Source organism: Centroberyx affinis, unplaced genomic scaffold (assembly GCF_046629955.1).
Source record: "Centroberyx affinis isolate AG114_WGS23_722 - 3 ecotype Tasmania unplaced genomic scaffold, CSIRO-AGI_Caff_v1 ptg008157l_1, whole genome shotgun sequence".
NCBI lineage: Eukaryota > Metazoa > Chordata > Actinopteri > Beryciformes > Berycidae > Centroberyx > Centroberyx affinis.
The window spans coordinates 5001-19081 of NW_027284063.1; the positions used below are offsets into that span (position 1 = coordinate 5001).

The 14081-nt window shown below is 41.8% G+C and overlaps 1 protein-coding gene across 1 annotated transcript in view; it reads left to right on the forward strand.

Annotated features, from left to right (window-relative positions):
- The window catches only part of LOC139640017 (dysferlin-like), a gene marked incomplete at its 5' end in the record, with an annotated part of 12029 nt that extends 1938 nt beyond the window's left edge, over positions 1–10091 (forward strand). The window contains 5 exons of the mRNA XM_071514176.1: positions 4322–4421; positions 6238–6410; positions 7904–8013; positions 8685–8832; positions 9832–10091. Of these exons, the coding sequence (XP_071370277.1) occupies positions 4322–4421; positions 6238–6410; positions 7904–8013; positions 8685–8832; positions 9832–9900 (600 nt within the window). The remainder of the gene's footprint in view (positions 1–4321; positions 4422–6237; positions 6411–7903; positions 8014–8684; positions 8833–9831) is intronic.
- Positions 10092–14081: the final 3990 nt, after the last annotated feature.

Genomic DNA, 14081 nt, shown 5'->3' on the forward strand with positions numbered 1-14081 from the left:
TGTTACTATGCCGTTTCCCCACAGTCACCAACTATAAAACACGCCCCCCAGTCAGATTTTGCTCCAGTTTCTATGTAGACACTGGACTGTCTGAAAACGACCAATCGGTGCTAAGAGCAGTAGCTCATTAGCATAAGAAGCTGCTTATGTAAAACGACCTATTTTCTTGTAGGTAGGAAACAAACACTGGGAAGTGAACAGCTAAAGCTATAACTAAACGATTTTTACTGAAAAAAACTTAACAGATGTATTTTATAGACACCAGGTAATTATATAAAATTGCTGAAAAAGCAAATGATACCCCTCCTTTAAAAAATAGACATGATAATATATTTGTATAGTAGAAATATGTTTTTTTTCCTGTCCCAGAAATCAATCTTGCAACCCCTCCAAAATTCCCAACCCCCAGGTTGAGAACCACTGTCCTTAAGAAACAATACATTTAAAGGGCTATTATATAATTTAGGATCTCTGGCTCAGCCCACTCACCCCTCTTCCCCTTGAACTACGGTGGCCTGTAAGTGACCCAAACAGTAAAGTCACATTTTCACACTATAGAGGAGTAAGCTAGCTAATCAGATCAAAGATCCAACAGAAACATGTAGTGAAGAGGAAATATATCACCATGCTGAATACTGGAATAATTAAACTACTTTGTCATTTGCTTTTTTTGGGCTTGAGAACAAAACTTTTTTTTTTTTTTAGCTAAAATGTCTCATGATGCGTTCACTTGCAGCTCCGTTGATGAGCTGAGAATGTGTTTTGGGTGGAGAGTTTTTGTCCCAAAATAGACCCTGGGTCAAAAAATTGACTTCTGAAAGCCAGAAATCTCCACAGCTGGTGAAGTAATCAATGAGTCACTGGTATTGATCATCAACCCTATCAACCCCCTGCAGATATATTATGGTCATTTGGTGCTGTGAGGCAGTAAAAACCTGACTTACTGCCTCTTTAACTTGATTATCCCACTCAATCAGTCTGCCCAAAAATGAGAATCTAAAAAGTTTGAAAAATACTAGAGAGAGAGAGAGAGAGAGAGAGAGAGAGAGAGAGAGAGAGACGGATGGAGGGAATGAGAGAGATGACTGAACAAGATTCTGTACTTAGCACTCTGGCAACAAAAAGGAAGTTGATTGATACTGTTAGATATTGCAGATAGCAGTGACACACACACACACACACACACACACACACACACACACACACTCATACGCAGCGTCCCACCCATGTTTTTGACAGCTGTGGAGTGATAACTTAATGTACTTGGACAGCGTTCATGGATAAAGTGAGCCAAGCAGTGAACACACACACACACACACACACACACACACACACACACACACACACATGCACTGCAACACACACTGTTTTGCACACTCATACACTAAAACACACATGCGCTAACACACACAGATGCAAAACATACTACTTCATACAGATACGTACAGGCTTTAGCACACACACATACACACACACACACACACACACACACACAGGGTGTAGTGTTTACTCAGTGTTTGTGTGTGTTGTTATGAAGTGTGAGAGCATGGCGTGGATTTAGACTCTGATTTAGAGAGTCGATGTGAAGTCATTACACATTACTGCAGTGGGGAGTCCATCTATCACTTTAACTAGAGAGAGAGAGAGAGTGAGAGAGGGAGAGAGAGAGACAATGTGAGATTACACTGTTTTCTATCTTTATTGATATTTTATATGTAGAAAGAGAGAGGGGAAGAAAGGAAGCAGGAGAGAGCGAGAGAATGCCAACTTTTTTTTTTTTAGTGTATATATAAAAAACTATATTAAAAAACACAGTTATCACCCAAAAAAAGAAATTTTCAGCAATTGAGGATAAAAAGTGGTTCATTTTCTCATTGATGCCCCATATGCATCAGTGACTTTTTACAGTCTTTTGATCATTTTAGCGTCTTTCAATCATTTTAAAGCTGCACTTCACAACGTTTTTATATCAAAATTCACCCGTTCTTATCAGTCTAAATCACAAAGTGGGGCTGCAGCAGACTAACTGAGATGCTGGAGATTCTCCCTATTTGCCCAAATTAAATGTAGGTATCAGATATGGACACTGGTGGGAAATCTCCACACACAAAGTGACGGATTTTAAGTTTAGAGTGAAATACAAAACTAACCGACTCCTCCGCCAAGAGCAAGGAAGACAGTTCCACATTTTTTTTTTTTTTTTTTTTGACATCTTTATCGACAATAGAAATCACATACAAACAAAGAAGTCATTAATACAGACAAAACAACCTCAGAGCCAGGGGAAATCTTCTACGTGAAAACATTAAACAAAGAACACAAATAGATTTTTTTTTTTTTTTGCAGCTTTCTTATTTTTTGAGTTAAAAATGGTTTTAATGTACTTTGTTTGGTTTCATTTTCAAATACTATAAATAAAGGTTTAGAATCGCTAAATGTGGATTTATGAATATGAAATTTTGCTAAATCATCAAATTGATTATATATAATTCTTTATGTTTATTACTATTGTTATTGTAGATACCAAACAGTACATTTTCCCAGTAAAGAGAAAAGTGACACAATGAACAGTTAACACAAATGTCTTAAACTTAAGAAGATAATGACTCGCAGGATAATATCTATGTATGATTTTTGAACAAAACTTCCCTTACTTTATTGGTAAGGAGATATTTGTATGGAAGATTAACCCTCGACTCGCTAAATATATTTAGAAATATGACGCTTTCGTTGCAGATTTACAGCCCAAATCACTAGGCATCTATTATAATTCACGTGTGAAAAGACATATTTTTATTATCAGCGTAACAAGAGCCAAAGAGACGGAGAGACAGACGGAGAGGAAGACTGAGGGAATGGAAAGAGATAGGGAGGAAACTCAGGACTGGTGTGTGTGTGTGTGTGTGTGTGTGTGTGTGTGTGTGTGTGTGTGTGTGTGCCAGCTGGAGAGTCAAGCCCATTAGCAGAAAGGTGAGACAGGATAAGATACTGTCTGGCAGTTTAGTGTGAACTTACTAGAGGCGATAATAGGTATAACACACACACACACACACACACACACACACACACACACACACACAGTACTCCAGTGTGGAAGTGGTGCTGTAGTGACAGATGTGTCGCTGTACTGCTACTCCAAACAGGAGCGGTCCTCTCCTCTCGCCTCTCTCTCATCCCTCCTTTCCTCTCCTCCTCTCTGCATTCTCTCCATCCAACACAAAAGTCTCAAAAGTTTCGAGAAAGTTGTGGCTACGAATTATCTTGACGATGTATCCTGATGCCATTCTGATGTTTATGTGTAATTGAATGTAGTGTGATTATGTGTTTTATGTGCAATGTGATTGTGTGTTCACCCTGTGTGTGTGTGTGAGTTTCTTTTTTAAAATGGAGCTGCTATGATACATAACAAATTCTGAAATCTGAAATAATAATAAAGTTCTACTAGGTCGCATTGTATTGTACCGTACCATACCACATCGTACTGTATTGTACTGTAGCGTATTGTAGCATAGCGTAGCGTATTGTAGTGTAATATAATAATAATAATAATAAACTTTATTTGTATAGCACTTTTCATACAAGAAATGCAGCTCAAAGTGCTTTACAACAAATAAATTACACGCACCAAGTGCTTCACATAAACTTGATAATAATAGTGAAAATAAGATAAAGATGAGAATAGAACACATAGAATGCATCTTCACATGAAAATAGACGTAGAATGAGCATAAAAACAGGGATAGAATGCCATAATTAATGTGAAATAAGATGGAGAATAAAACCCACTTGAGAATAATAGTAAAAATAAGATAAAAATGAGGAATGCATAACATAAGATGGAAAATAAAACCCATTGAATAATAATAATAAAAATAAAGTAAAAAAAAAAAAGGTACATAGAATGCATAAAATCAAGTAAAATACAACATTTTAAAAGAAGTGCAGCAGTGCATAAGTGCAAAACAAAGTGTAAAAAAGAGTTGTATCATAGCATAGTGTAGTGTATCTTATCGTATCTTATCATACCATATTGTATCATAATGTAGCGTATTGTAGCTTATCGTAGCGTATTGTTCTGTATTGTATCTTAGCATATTGTAGCGTAATTGAACAGGCTATTTTCAAGTCATGGTGAAGAGAACTCCGAACACAGCACTAACGCTTCAGACCGGATCCGTCTGAAACCTTCACCGGGTTTGATATCTTTCCTCACGCACCTGCACCAAGTCTAGTGGATGTGCAAATAACTATCTTAACTATCTTTTGTGTTGGGCTCTTTGCAACTTTCTTTCTTTCTTTCTTTTCTTCTGTGTGTCTGCAGGCACACTTCTGGAGCATGGATAAGTCCGAGACCAAGCTGCCCGCTAAACTCACCATCCAGGTCTGGGACAACGACAAGTTCTCCTTCGACGACTACCTCGGTAAAACACACCGCTCTGAGTGTGTGTGTGTGTGTGTGTGTGTGTGTGTGTGTCATAATCAGAGGTGGAAAGTTACTCGAATTCTGTACTAAAGTACAATTTTGAGGTACTTGTACTTTACTTGAGTATTACCATTTCATGCTACTTTATACTTCTACTCCACTACATTTCAGAGGGAAATATTGTACTTTTTACTCCACTACCTTTATCTGATAACTTAAGTTACTAGTTACTTTGCAGATTCAGATTATTAATACAAAATATAATCAACTAATAAATTGTGATGTATTATTATAGATTACTGTAAGCTACCCAGCAGTATATAAAGTAGTGGAAATCAGCCCCACCTTTTCCAGCTGCAACATTAAAGTGATGCTTACACATTAATGCATCAATAATTATAATTCAATAATATAATATATACTGTATTATTCTGAAATGGGCCATTCTGCATAATGAGTACTTTTACTTTTGTTGCTTTAAGTACATTTTGATGCTAATACTTTTGTACTTTTACTTAAGTAACATTTTGAATGCAGGACTTTTACTTGTAACAGAGTATTTTTATACTGTGGTATTTCTACTTTTACTTAAGTAAAAGATCTGAGTACTTCTTCCACCACTGGTCATAATTTATTAAACAGAAGAAAAAACAAATTTCCCTCTTGGATTCAATGAAGTACAATATTATCAGTACATTAATATTATTAATTGACCGTGTCTGTGGCGAGTAACGCTGTCGCTGCTGTTTCTGACCCAGGCAGGGCCTCGTGTGTGTGTGTGTGTGTGTGTGTGTGTGTGTGTGTGTGTGTGTGTGTGATGCAGAGACGATCTCCTGCGATAACATTTATCTTTACAATTACCACCGCTCCTCCTTTTTCCACTGTGCTGGCACATTTCAGAGAAAGAGAGAGAGGGGAGCGGGGGTGTTTTTTTTTTTTGTTTTTTTTTCAATTTCAAGAGTCAAGCTGTCAAAATCCCTTTACCCTCCAAATAACTCACTGCCATGCCTCTCCTCCTCCTCTTTCATTCCATCCCTTTTTTTTTCTTCAAGAGGATGATCGTCTCGAGACTGTGTGTTTGTCTGCGGCGGGAGAGAGAGAGAGAGAGAGAGAGGAAGATGAGGAATCCAGACTTTGATCTTTTTCTTTCTTTTCCCCCCTCGCCTTTTTTTTTTTACGTCCCCTCAGTCTCCCCCTCCGGGTCTATAATCCTGACATCAGTCATTTATCAGCCCGCAATCCCTCTGTAATGGCTCTTAAAAGTCAATGCTGATCAAAAGTGTGGTATCCATAGTTCACAGTAACACATCCAATAATGTCTAATGTTTCTGATTTCATATGTTGGATCTTTTCATATGAATCCGTCAGGAAATTTGGAGGCTGAACTGTCTTATTTCTTTCTTTTCTGTCTTTCCTTTTAACACTTTTTCACCTTTAAGTCAAAATCCGAGTCATTTCCTTACAAATAAATGTCCTTTTTTCTCACTCGTTATCAGTGATCCGACCTATATCCAGTTGATGGAAGCTTTATAGCGATAGCCACCATGGCTGAACAGACAGAGAAAAGAGAAACTCAAACTGCAGCAACAAAAAAAATCCAAGCCCCGCCCACACGGTTTGATTGACAGGTGATCTGTGGGAAGAGCAGAGCAGAAACACCACAGTGAGGCTGAGGGACAAAGATGGAGACCGGATAAAAACAGAAAGAACTCGAGAATTCTGCCTTTAATTGTTGGATTGTTGATACTTAGTCGACTCTTATTATAAGTCACTCACAGCCTAAATTTGACCTTTGACCTTTGACCTCGCTGCAGGTCACCTGGAGATGGACCTGAACCACATGCTGCGTCCGGCCAAGTCTCCGGAGAAGTGCAACCTGGAGCTGCTGAGCCAGCCGGCGGACCGCCTGGTGTCTCTGTTCGAGCAGAAGACCGTGAAAGGCTGGTGGCCCTGCACCTGTGACCAGAACGGACAGAAGACCATCGCCGTGAGCACACACACACACACACACACACACACACACACACACATACACAGACAAAGTTCTTTGATTATCTAAAAATATCTAAAAACGACTAGACCTATGTTATATATTTTGTTGAGTTGTGCACTTACATTATCCCAAATGTTTCCAACAATGTTCAAACCTAGAAAAACCCGTAATTTTAATCAAGGTAACGGCCCGTTTGATTGGTCGCCTGTTAATGGTGTCATATCCCCTTTACCCCCTCTATCATCTTGTGCACATGCGTTGGCGTTGTGGTTGTCCGCCAGAAGCATCATAAATTGACTTTTTATCCAGTTTTAAGCCACATTTTTACGATGCACTTTTTAGGTCTTGGTTGTTTTTAACTATATCTTTTAACCGGATGAAGGATTTTAGCCATCGGACGTCTGGATCTGAAGTTCTCAGAGAAACAAGCTGAGCGAACGTTAGCGGCAGCTTGGCTCGCAGCCCCTCCGGACGTCCTGTGTCCGCCGAACAGCACCAGAGAAAAACACATTTTTAACGTGAAGCTGCTTTATTCAGTGTTTTTACCGGTTTTAATCACCGGGTCCGTTTGTTTTGGAGAGGAAGGAGACCTCTGCGGATAATTCGGCTCCCGGTAAAAAAAACCTCCTGAACGATGAACACTGAAGGAATCCTCACCGGGAGAAGCTGACCGCAGAGCTCCGTCTGTCTGAGAGAAACCGTACGGCAATGGTGGCTGTTTAACAATGAAGACTACAACTCCCATGATCCCACGCTGCTTCACAACCTCATCCAACTCCGTCTTTTGTTATTGTTTTCATTGAGAGACCCCTAGCGGCAGAAAATTACATATTGTGCGTTTAACACAAATAAATCATTAACACATTAATTTTGAGACATTATTATTATTACCGTAAAGAACTGAGACCATCACAGAGAAGACTGTCAGCCTGTACCGGCCTCTACTTGGACTGGATTGCTTTACGTCACATAAAAACTAAACATTTTACTTTGTGACTTTATTCCAGTTCCTCTATGCGTGCTCTGTGCAACAGGGTTTATGGGAAATTAATTTTGAGAAACAGAAAATGCTGTATGTAGCACCTCTTAATCTGAATCTAGAAAACAGAATTTAAATTGGGAAGGCTGAGTTTGAAATTATAGATAAAAGTTAAATTCATCTTACTCACATTCAATTTCAAGCCATTGCAGTTCACTTAAAATTGTGCCTTACAAATTACATTTTGGAATTAATTTATTCAACAAATTAATTCTTTAAAATTCAATGGGTTCAGTATGAGTGTGACAAATTTAAATTTATGCAGTTCAAATGCAATTTCTGCTTGGACTAATGTCTTTCCTAAACTTTTTGTTATCAGATCCTGTGTATTGGAAAACTATATTTTTTGTAGTTTTACCCATGACTGATTTGGTATTTATTTTAACCTCTCCCCCCCCCCCCCCCCCCCCACACACACACACACACACACACACACACACACACACAGGGGAAGGTGGAGATGTCTCTGGAGATCGTGTCGGAGCAGGAGCAGGAGGAGAGACCGGCCGGCCTGGGGAGAGACGAGCCCAACATGAACCCCCACCTGGAGGAGCCTCAGTGAGTTACACACTCTCCACACACACACACACACACACACACACACACACACACACACACACACTGGTATATCCAAAAATACACAGAATTTTGTTTCAATGCATATTTGTCAGTGAATGTGATGATAAATGTCTCCTTCCCTCCTCTTGCTCTCTCTCCACCTTTCTTCCTCCTCTCCTTCCCCACTCCTCCTTCTCTCCTCTCTGTTCCTCTCATCTCCTTCACGTTCCTCTCTGGTCTCCTCGTCTCCTCCCCCCCTTCCTCTCTTCCTTCCCCTTCCTCCTCCTCCCCGCTGACTTTCCCTCCTCTCCTCTCTCCTCCTTTCCTCTCCTCCAACTTTTCCCGTCTCATCTCCTCCTCTTCTGTCCTCTCCTCCCTTCTCCTTGGTCTCCTTTCCCCTTCCTCTTCCCCTCCTGCTTTTGCTCCTCCTCTACTTCCCCCACTCCTCTCCTTTCTTTTCCGTTCCTCTCTGGTCTCCTCATCTCCTCCCCCCCTTCCTCTCTTCCTTCCTTCCTCCTCCCTCACCGCTGACTTTCCGTCCTCTCCTCTTTTCTCTTGTCTTTTCTCCTCTAATCTTCTTTGCTCTCTTCCTCCCCTTATCCTCCCTTCTCCTTGGCCTCTCCTCCTCCTCTTTTCCTCTCCTCTCCTCTCCTCTCTCCTCCCTCCTCCAGGCGTCCAGAAACCTCCTTCCTGTGGTTTTCCTCCCCCTATAAAACCCTGAAGTTCATCCTGTGGCGGAGGTTCAAGTGGGTGATCATCCTCTTCATCTTCCTCTTCCTCATCTTCCTCTTCTTCGGCGTCTTCCTCTACGCCTTCCCGGTAAGTGTGTGTGTGTTTATGTGTGTGTGTGTGTGTGTGTGTGTGTGTGTGAGAGAGAAATTCAATCTTGATAATCTGCTCCAATCTACCACACAGGAATGTTTCTGTTTGTATATTTGAGTGTTTGTGGTCATTTAGAGAGAGTGAGTGAGTTAAAGAGAGAGAGAGAGAGAGACAGATAGAATGAAAGAGTGGGAGAGAGAGAGAGAGAACAAAAGATAGTGGGAGAGAGAGGGGATGAGAGAGAGAGACAGAGAGAGAGAGAATGAACGATAGAGTGGGAGAGAGAGAGAACGAAAGATAGAGTGGGTGAGAGAGAGGATGAGAGAGACAGAGAATGAACGAAAGTGGGAGAGAGAGGATAAGAGAGAGAGACAGAGAGAGAGAGAGAATGAACGATAGAGTGGGAGAGAGAGAGGATAAGAGAGAGAGAGACAGGGAGAGAGAACGAAAGATAGTGGGAGACAGAGAGAGGATGACAGAGAGAGAAACAGAGAGAATGAATGATAGAGTGGGAGAGAGAGAGAGACAGAGAATGAACGATAGAGTGGGAGAGAGAGAGGATAAGAGAGAGAGAGACAGAGAGAATGAACGATAGAGTGGGAGAGAGAGAGAGGATGAGAGAGAGAGACATAGAGAGAGAATGAAAGAGTGGGAGAGAGAGAGACAGAGAGAGAGAATGAACGATAGAGAGGGAGAGAGAGAGGATAAGAGAGAGACAGACAGAGAGAGAATGAAAGATAGAGTGGGAGAGAGAGGATAAGAGAGAGAGAGACAGAGAGAATGAAAGATAGAGACAGAGAGAGAGAGAGACAGAGAGAGAATGAATACACCATAGGAATCTGTTTGCATTTGTATGACAGGATGAGAGAACCAGGGAGAGAAAGAGTGAATGAAAGAGAGAGGGAGGTGCTGAAAAAGAGAATAACCTCCTCTGTCTTTTCTTCTTCTTCTTCTCCTCCTCCTTTCCTTTTGTTTTTGTGTCCATCATCCTATCAGAACTACGCTGCCATGAAGCTGGTGGGACCTTTCGGACCCTCGGCCAAGGGAGCCGAGGGAGCCAAGTGATGAAGGAAGGAAAGAAAGACAGACAGAAAGAAGGAAAGAAAGAAAGAAAGAAAGAAAGAGCGTTAAACTGATCAAAAACAATCCGAGTGGAGGCTGAGTTCTTCTTCTGGTCTTTTAAAAACGAGCGCGGCGTCTCTGCAGAGTTCTTCAAAGTGTCTGAAGCCAAAAACTGAACTGCTGAACTCCGTCTGACTCTGGACCGCTTCACACACTCAGACAGACCTGATGAGAGAGAGTGTGTGTGTGTGTGTGTGTGTGTGTGTGTGTGTTGTGTGTGTGTGTGTGTGTGTGTGTGTGTGTTACACCAACTAACCCCCAGTAATGACCGCATTACTCTACTGTATGCATTTCTAAATTCGTTATCAAAGCTCAGCATGTGTTGGCATATATTAGTCTGTGTGTGTGTGTGTGTGTGTGTGTGCGTGTGTGTGTGTGTGTGTGTGTGTGTGTGTGTGTGTCTGTGTCTCTCCCCGCCCCCGGTCTCGCCCCGGTCCTGAACCCTCCCTGTTATTCTCTTTCATTCCTCCGTCGCTCCCTTTAATCTCTCTTTCCGTTTAATCCCGCCCGTCTCGTCCCTCGCTCCCTCTCCCTCCTTTCTTCTCTCCCTTCACGCAGAGAAGAGAAGAGAAGAGAAGAGAGAGCAGAGAAGAGAGAGGCTCTTACCGCCATGTTGGAAGAGAGAAAAGCATAATCAGAGACTGTAAAATTCGACTGACTGAGGCAGATCCGGATCCAGATCCAGATCAGACAGGAGTGAGACGGCAGAGTCAGCTGAATCTGCTTTAAAGAGTGAAGGAAAAGATGTATAATGGTGAAAAATTAATGTAAAGTATGAATCTTCACACCCTAGTAGGGAATTTTTTACCTCCAATCCTCTTCGCGTATTCAAAATAGTCTGTCGTTACGTATGCTGCCTTCAAGTGCTGTTGGAAATGTAAAAGTAAACTTCTTACCGTAATTATCGTAATGCATTGCAGTAACAAAAAAAAACGGCTACCTAACAAACCCCAACAGAAGCAGATCAGAAAACAAGGAGGCTTCGTACTAAAATATGAGCAAATATACTTATCAAACAGAGGGAATTAGAAATAAAGGCCAGTCTCTAATATAAGCCTGCTTCCAATAAAGGCCTGGTACCCTCTGCAGTTGAGGTAAATAAAGGCCTGGGCCAATATTAGAGGAAATACGGTAAGTGATAAATACGACTGGGAAAGTGGAAGTTTTCTACTATACGGGCGTTGCCAGGATGAGACATTCAGGAGGCATTTCGGAGAACATGGAAGCCCAGTCAACAGTTGATGGTGAAAGTGATGCATACTGCAAGCTTTGACCCATAAATTAATTCAAACATCACTTAACACGCCCGACACGCATTTTAAATGCATTTTTAAACGCCGCTTGATTTCTACCCAAAACAACCTGAAACTAATTGTCCGTTCTGTCGTTATTTCTGACCTCGGAGGTCAAAAGTCGGAGTTTTCGAGGAGCACCTGAAGGCAGCAGTAGTGGGACAGGGAGTCTTTCCCCTCCGTTCCTCTGCTGCTGTCACTCTTCCAACATGGCGGCGTTTCCCCCGTAACTGCTCTCCATTCTCCATCCCTCGCTCCCCTCCTCCTCCTCTTCTTCCTCCTCTTCCCCCTTGTCTTTGTCTTCCTCCTCCTTTTCTTCTTCCTCCTCCTCCTTCTCTTCTTCTTCCTCTGCCTCCTCTTACTCCTTGTCTTCTTCTTTCTCCTCCTTTTCTTCCTCCTCCTCCTCCTTTTCTTCCTCTTCCTCCTCCTCGTCTTCTTCCTCCACCTCCTCTTCCTCCTCTTCATCTTCTTCCTCCTCCTCCTCTTCTTCTTCCTCCACCTATTCCTCCTTGTGTTCTTCTTTCTCCTCCTTTTCTTCCTCCTTCTCCTCCTTTTCTTCCTCTTCCCCCTTGTCTTCGCCTTCCTCCTCCTCCTTTTCTTCCTCTTCCTCCTCCTCGTCTTCTTCTTCCTCCTCCTCTTCCTCCACCTCCTCCTCTTCTTTATCCTCCTCCTCCTTTTCCTCCTCTTCATCTTCTTCTTCCTCCACCTCCTTGTCTTCTTCTCTCTCCTCCTCCTTTTCTCCCTCCTCCTTCTCTTCCTCCTTTCCCTCCTCTTCTTCCTCTCCCTCTCCCTCCTCCTCCTCCTCCTCCTCTCGTCTTTCAGCACTCTCCTCAGTTCAGGGGGTTAAGTCGGGGATTTGTTCTTGTTGCTCCGGGGGTCCGAGGGTTATTAGTACAAAGATAGATAGACTCAGATAAGGAAGACTTAGGCTGACACACACACACACACACACTCACACACACACACACACACACACACACACACTCACACACACACACACACACACACACACACACACACACAGATCCAAATACACACTGATTTGAAGAAACTCAACAACAAGAAGTGGAGCGGTGTTTGTCTATTGATGTAGCCTGCATTCCCCTCTTTTCTGTGTGTGTGTGTGTGTGTGTGTGTGTGAACATGAAAGCATGTATTCCGTGTGTGTGTGTGTGTGTGTGTGTGTGTGTGCAGACATTCGTGAGTGTGTGTTTAGGTCAGTGCAGGGTCACGGTCCTGGTCGACCCATGGGTCTTTTCACAAAGCCCTGCGTTGCGTGCTGCGAGTCAGTTACAGCTTGTGTTCGCCTGCACACACACACACACACACACACACACACTCTCTCTCGCTCTCTCACACACACACACACACACACACACACACACACACTCACACTCCCTAACAGTCCGAACAGGAAGGGTTAGAGCAGAGGGACTAATCCACCCAGATTCTACGGGATTTCCTGGAGTATGCGTCTGTAAGCGTGTGTGTGTGTGTGTGTGTGTGTGTGTGAGTGTGTGTGTGTGTGAGTGTGTGTGTGTGTGTGTGGAGGCCTTTTGATCTTTAAATAGCCCCCGTTGACTTAGTGAGCGGGGTGAGAGAGAGAGAGAGAGAGAGAGTTCAGATAGAAACGAGGGGAATGGAGTGAAGGAGGAAGCGGATGAGTGAATAAAAGAACAAACCCGACCAGCGATGATGAAAAGACGATGAAGAGAGAGATGGAGGGAAGGAGGGATGAAGAGAAGGGAACAGAGAATCAGTGCGGTTATTTGGAGTTCAGATGGTTTAGTTCTCACCTTCCCAAAAAAAAAAAATCCAAAACCCTGAACAAATGAAAGAATTATATAAGCACTCATAAATATTCATAACGCTTTATAACAATAATCATAACACATTGTAAAGCATTTTACAATGACTTATAAGGTCAAGTATCATAATACTTCATAATTGCTGGTCACTCATGGACATTTTTTTTTGCAAGGATCATAGTGTATTATAATTCTCATAGGTTTAATACATTATAATAATTTTGTAATGCATTATAATCACTGTTATAATGCATTATAATGTGATTATTGGGTCATTGGGTGCTTTATAATACACATAATACATGCACAAGCATCATGTTGGATGAATGGCGAGCATATCGCATTATATATATGATACATTACAAAATGATTATAATGTATATGAGATTTATAATAAAATATAAAAAAAGGTCCATGAGTGTAACCAGCAATTATGAAGTGATTATGATACTATGAAATGTGCTGGAAGCTGATGACACACATGGCAAATGGAAACATTTTCTCACTGAAATGAATGTATCAGTTTGAAATCCAGCCGAGCCTGAGAGCAACGTCGACCAATCAGAGACGAGAAACGCTGTTGACGCTCTCTCTCTCTTTCTCTCTTTCTTTCTGCTGAAGTTTCTGGAGTGGACTGTCTGAACTCTTTGAAAAGGAAAAGAGTCGTATCACTGTGACGTCCCGCGAATGAACGCAAAGCAGACTGGTTTAATGTTAAAAGACGAGTCTGAGGTCGTTTCTTGCTGTTTGTGTAAAAAAAAAAGTGAAATTTAAAAAAAAAAAAAAAAAAATCACGGAAGTTCGTCCCGTGTCTGCTGAATTTTAGGAGCTGTGTGTGAGGAGACGACTCTTAACGTCAAGATGTTTCCCTTTATTTTTCCTTCCCTCTTTTATCTGTCCTTCCCTCATATTTGAGATGAGCCTGAAAGATACTGCTGGCTTCAATGCCTTAAAACAGGAACACACTCTATTAGACAATCCTGCTGTCAGCTCGCTGTTTTTATGAATGTGCTTTTGATTGTTT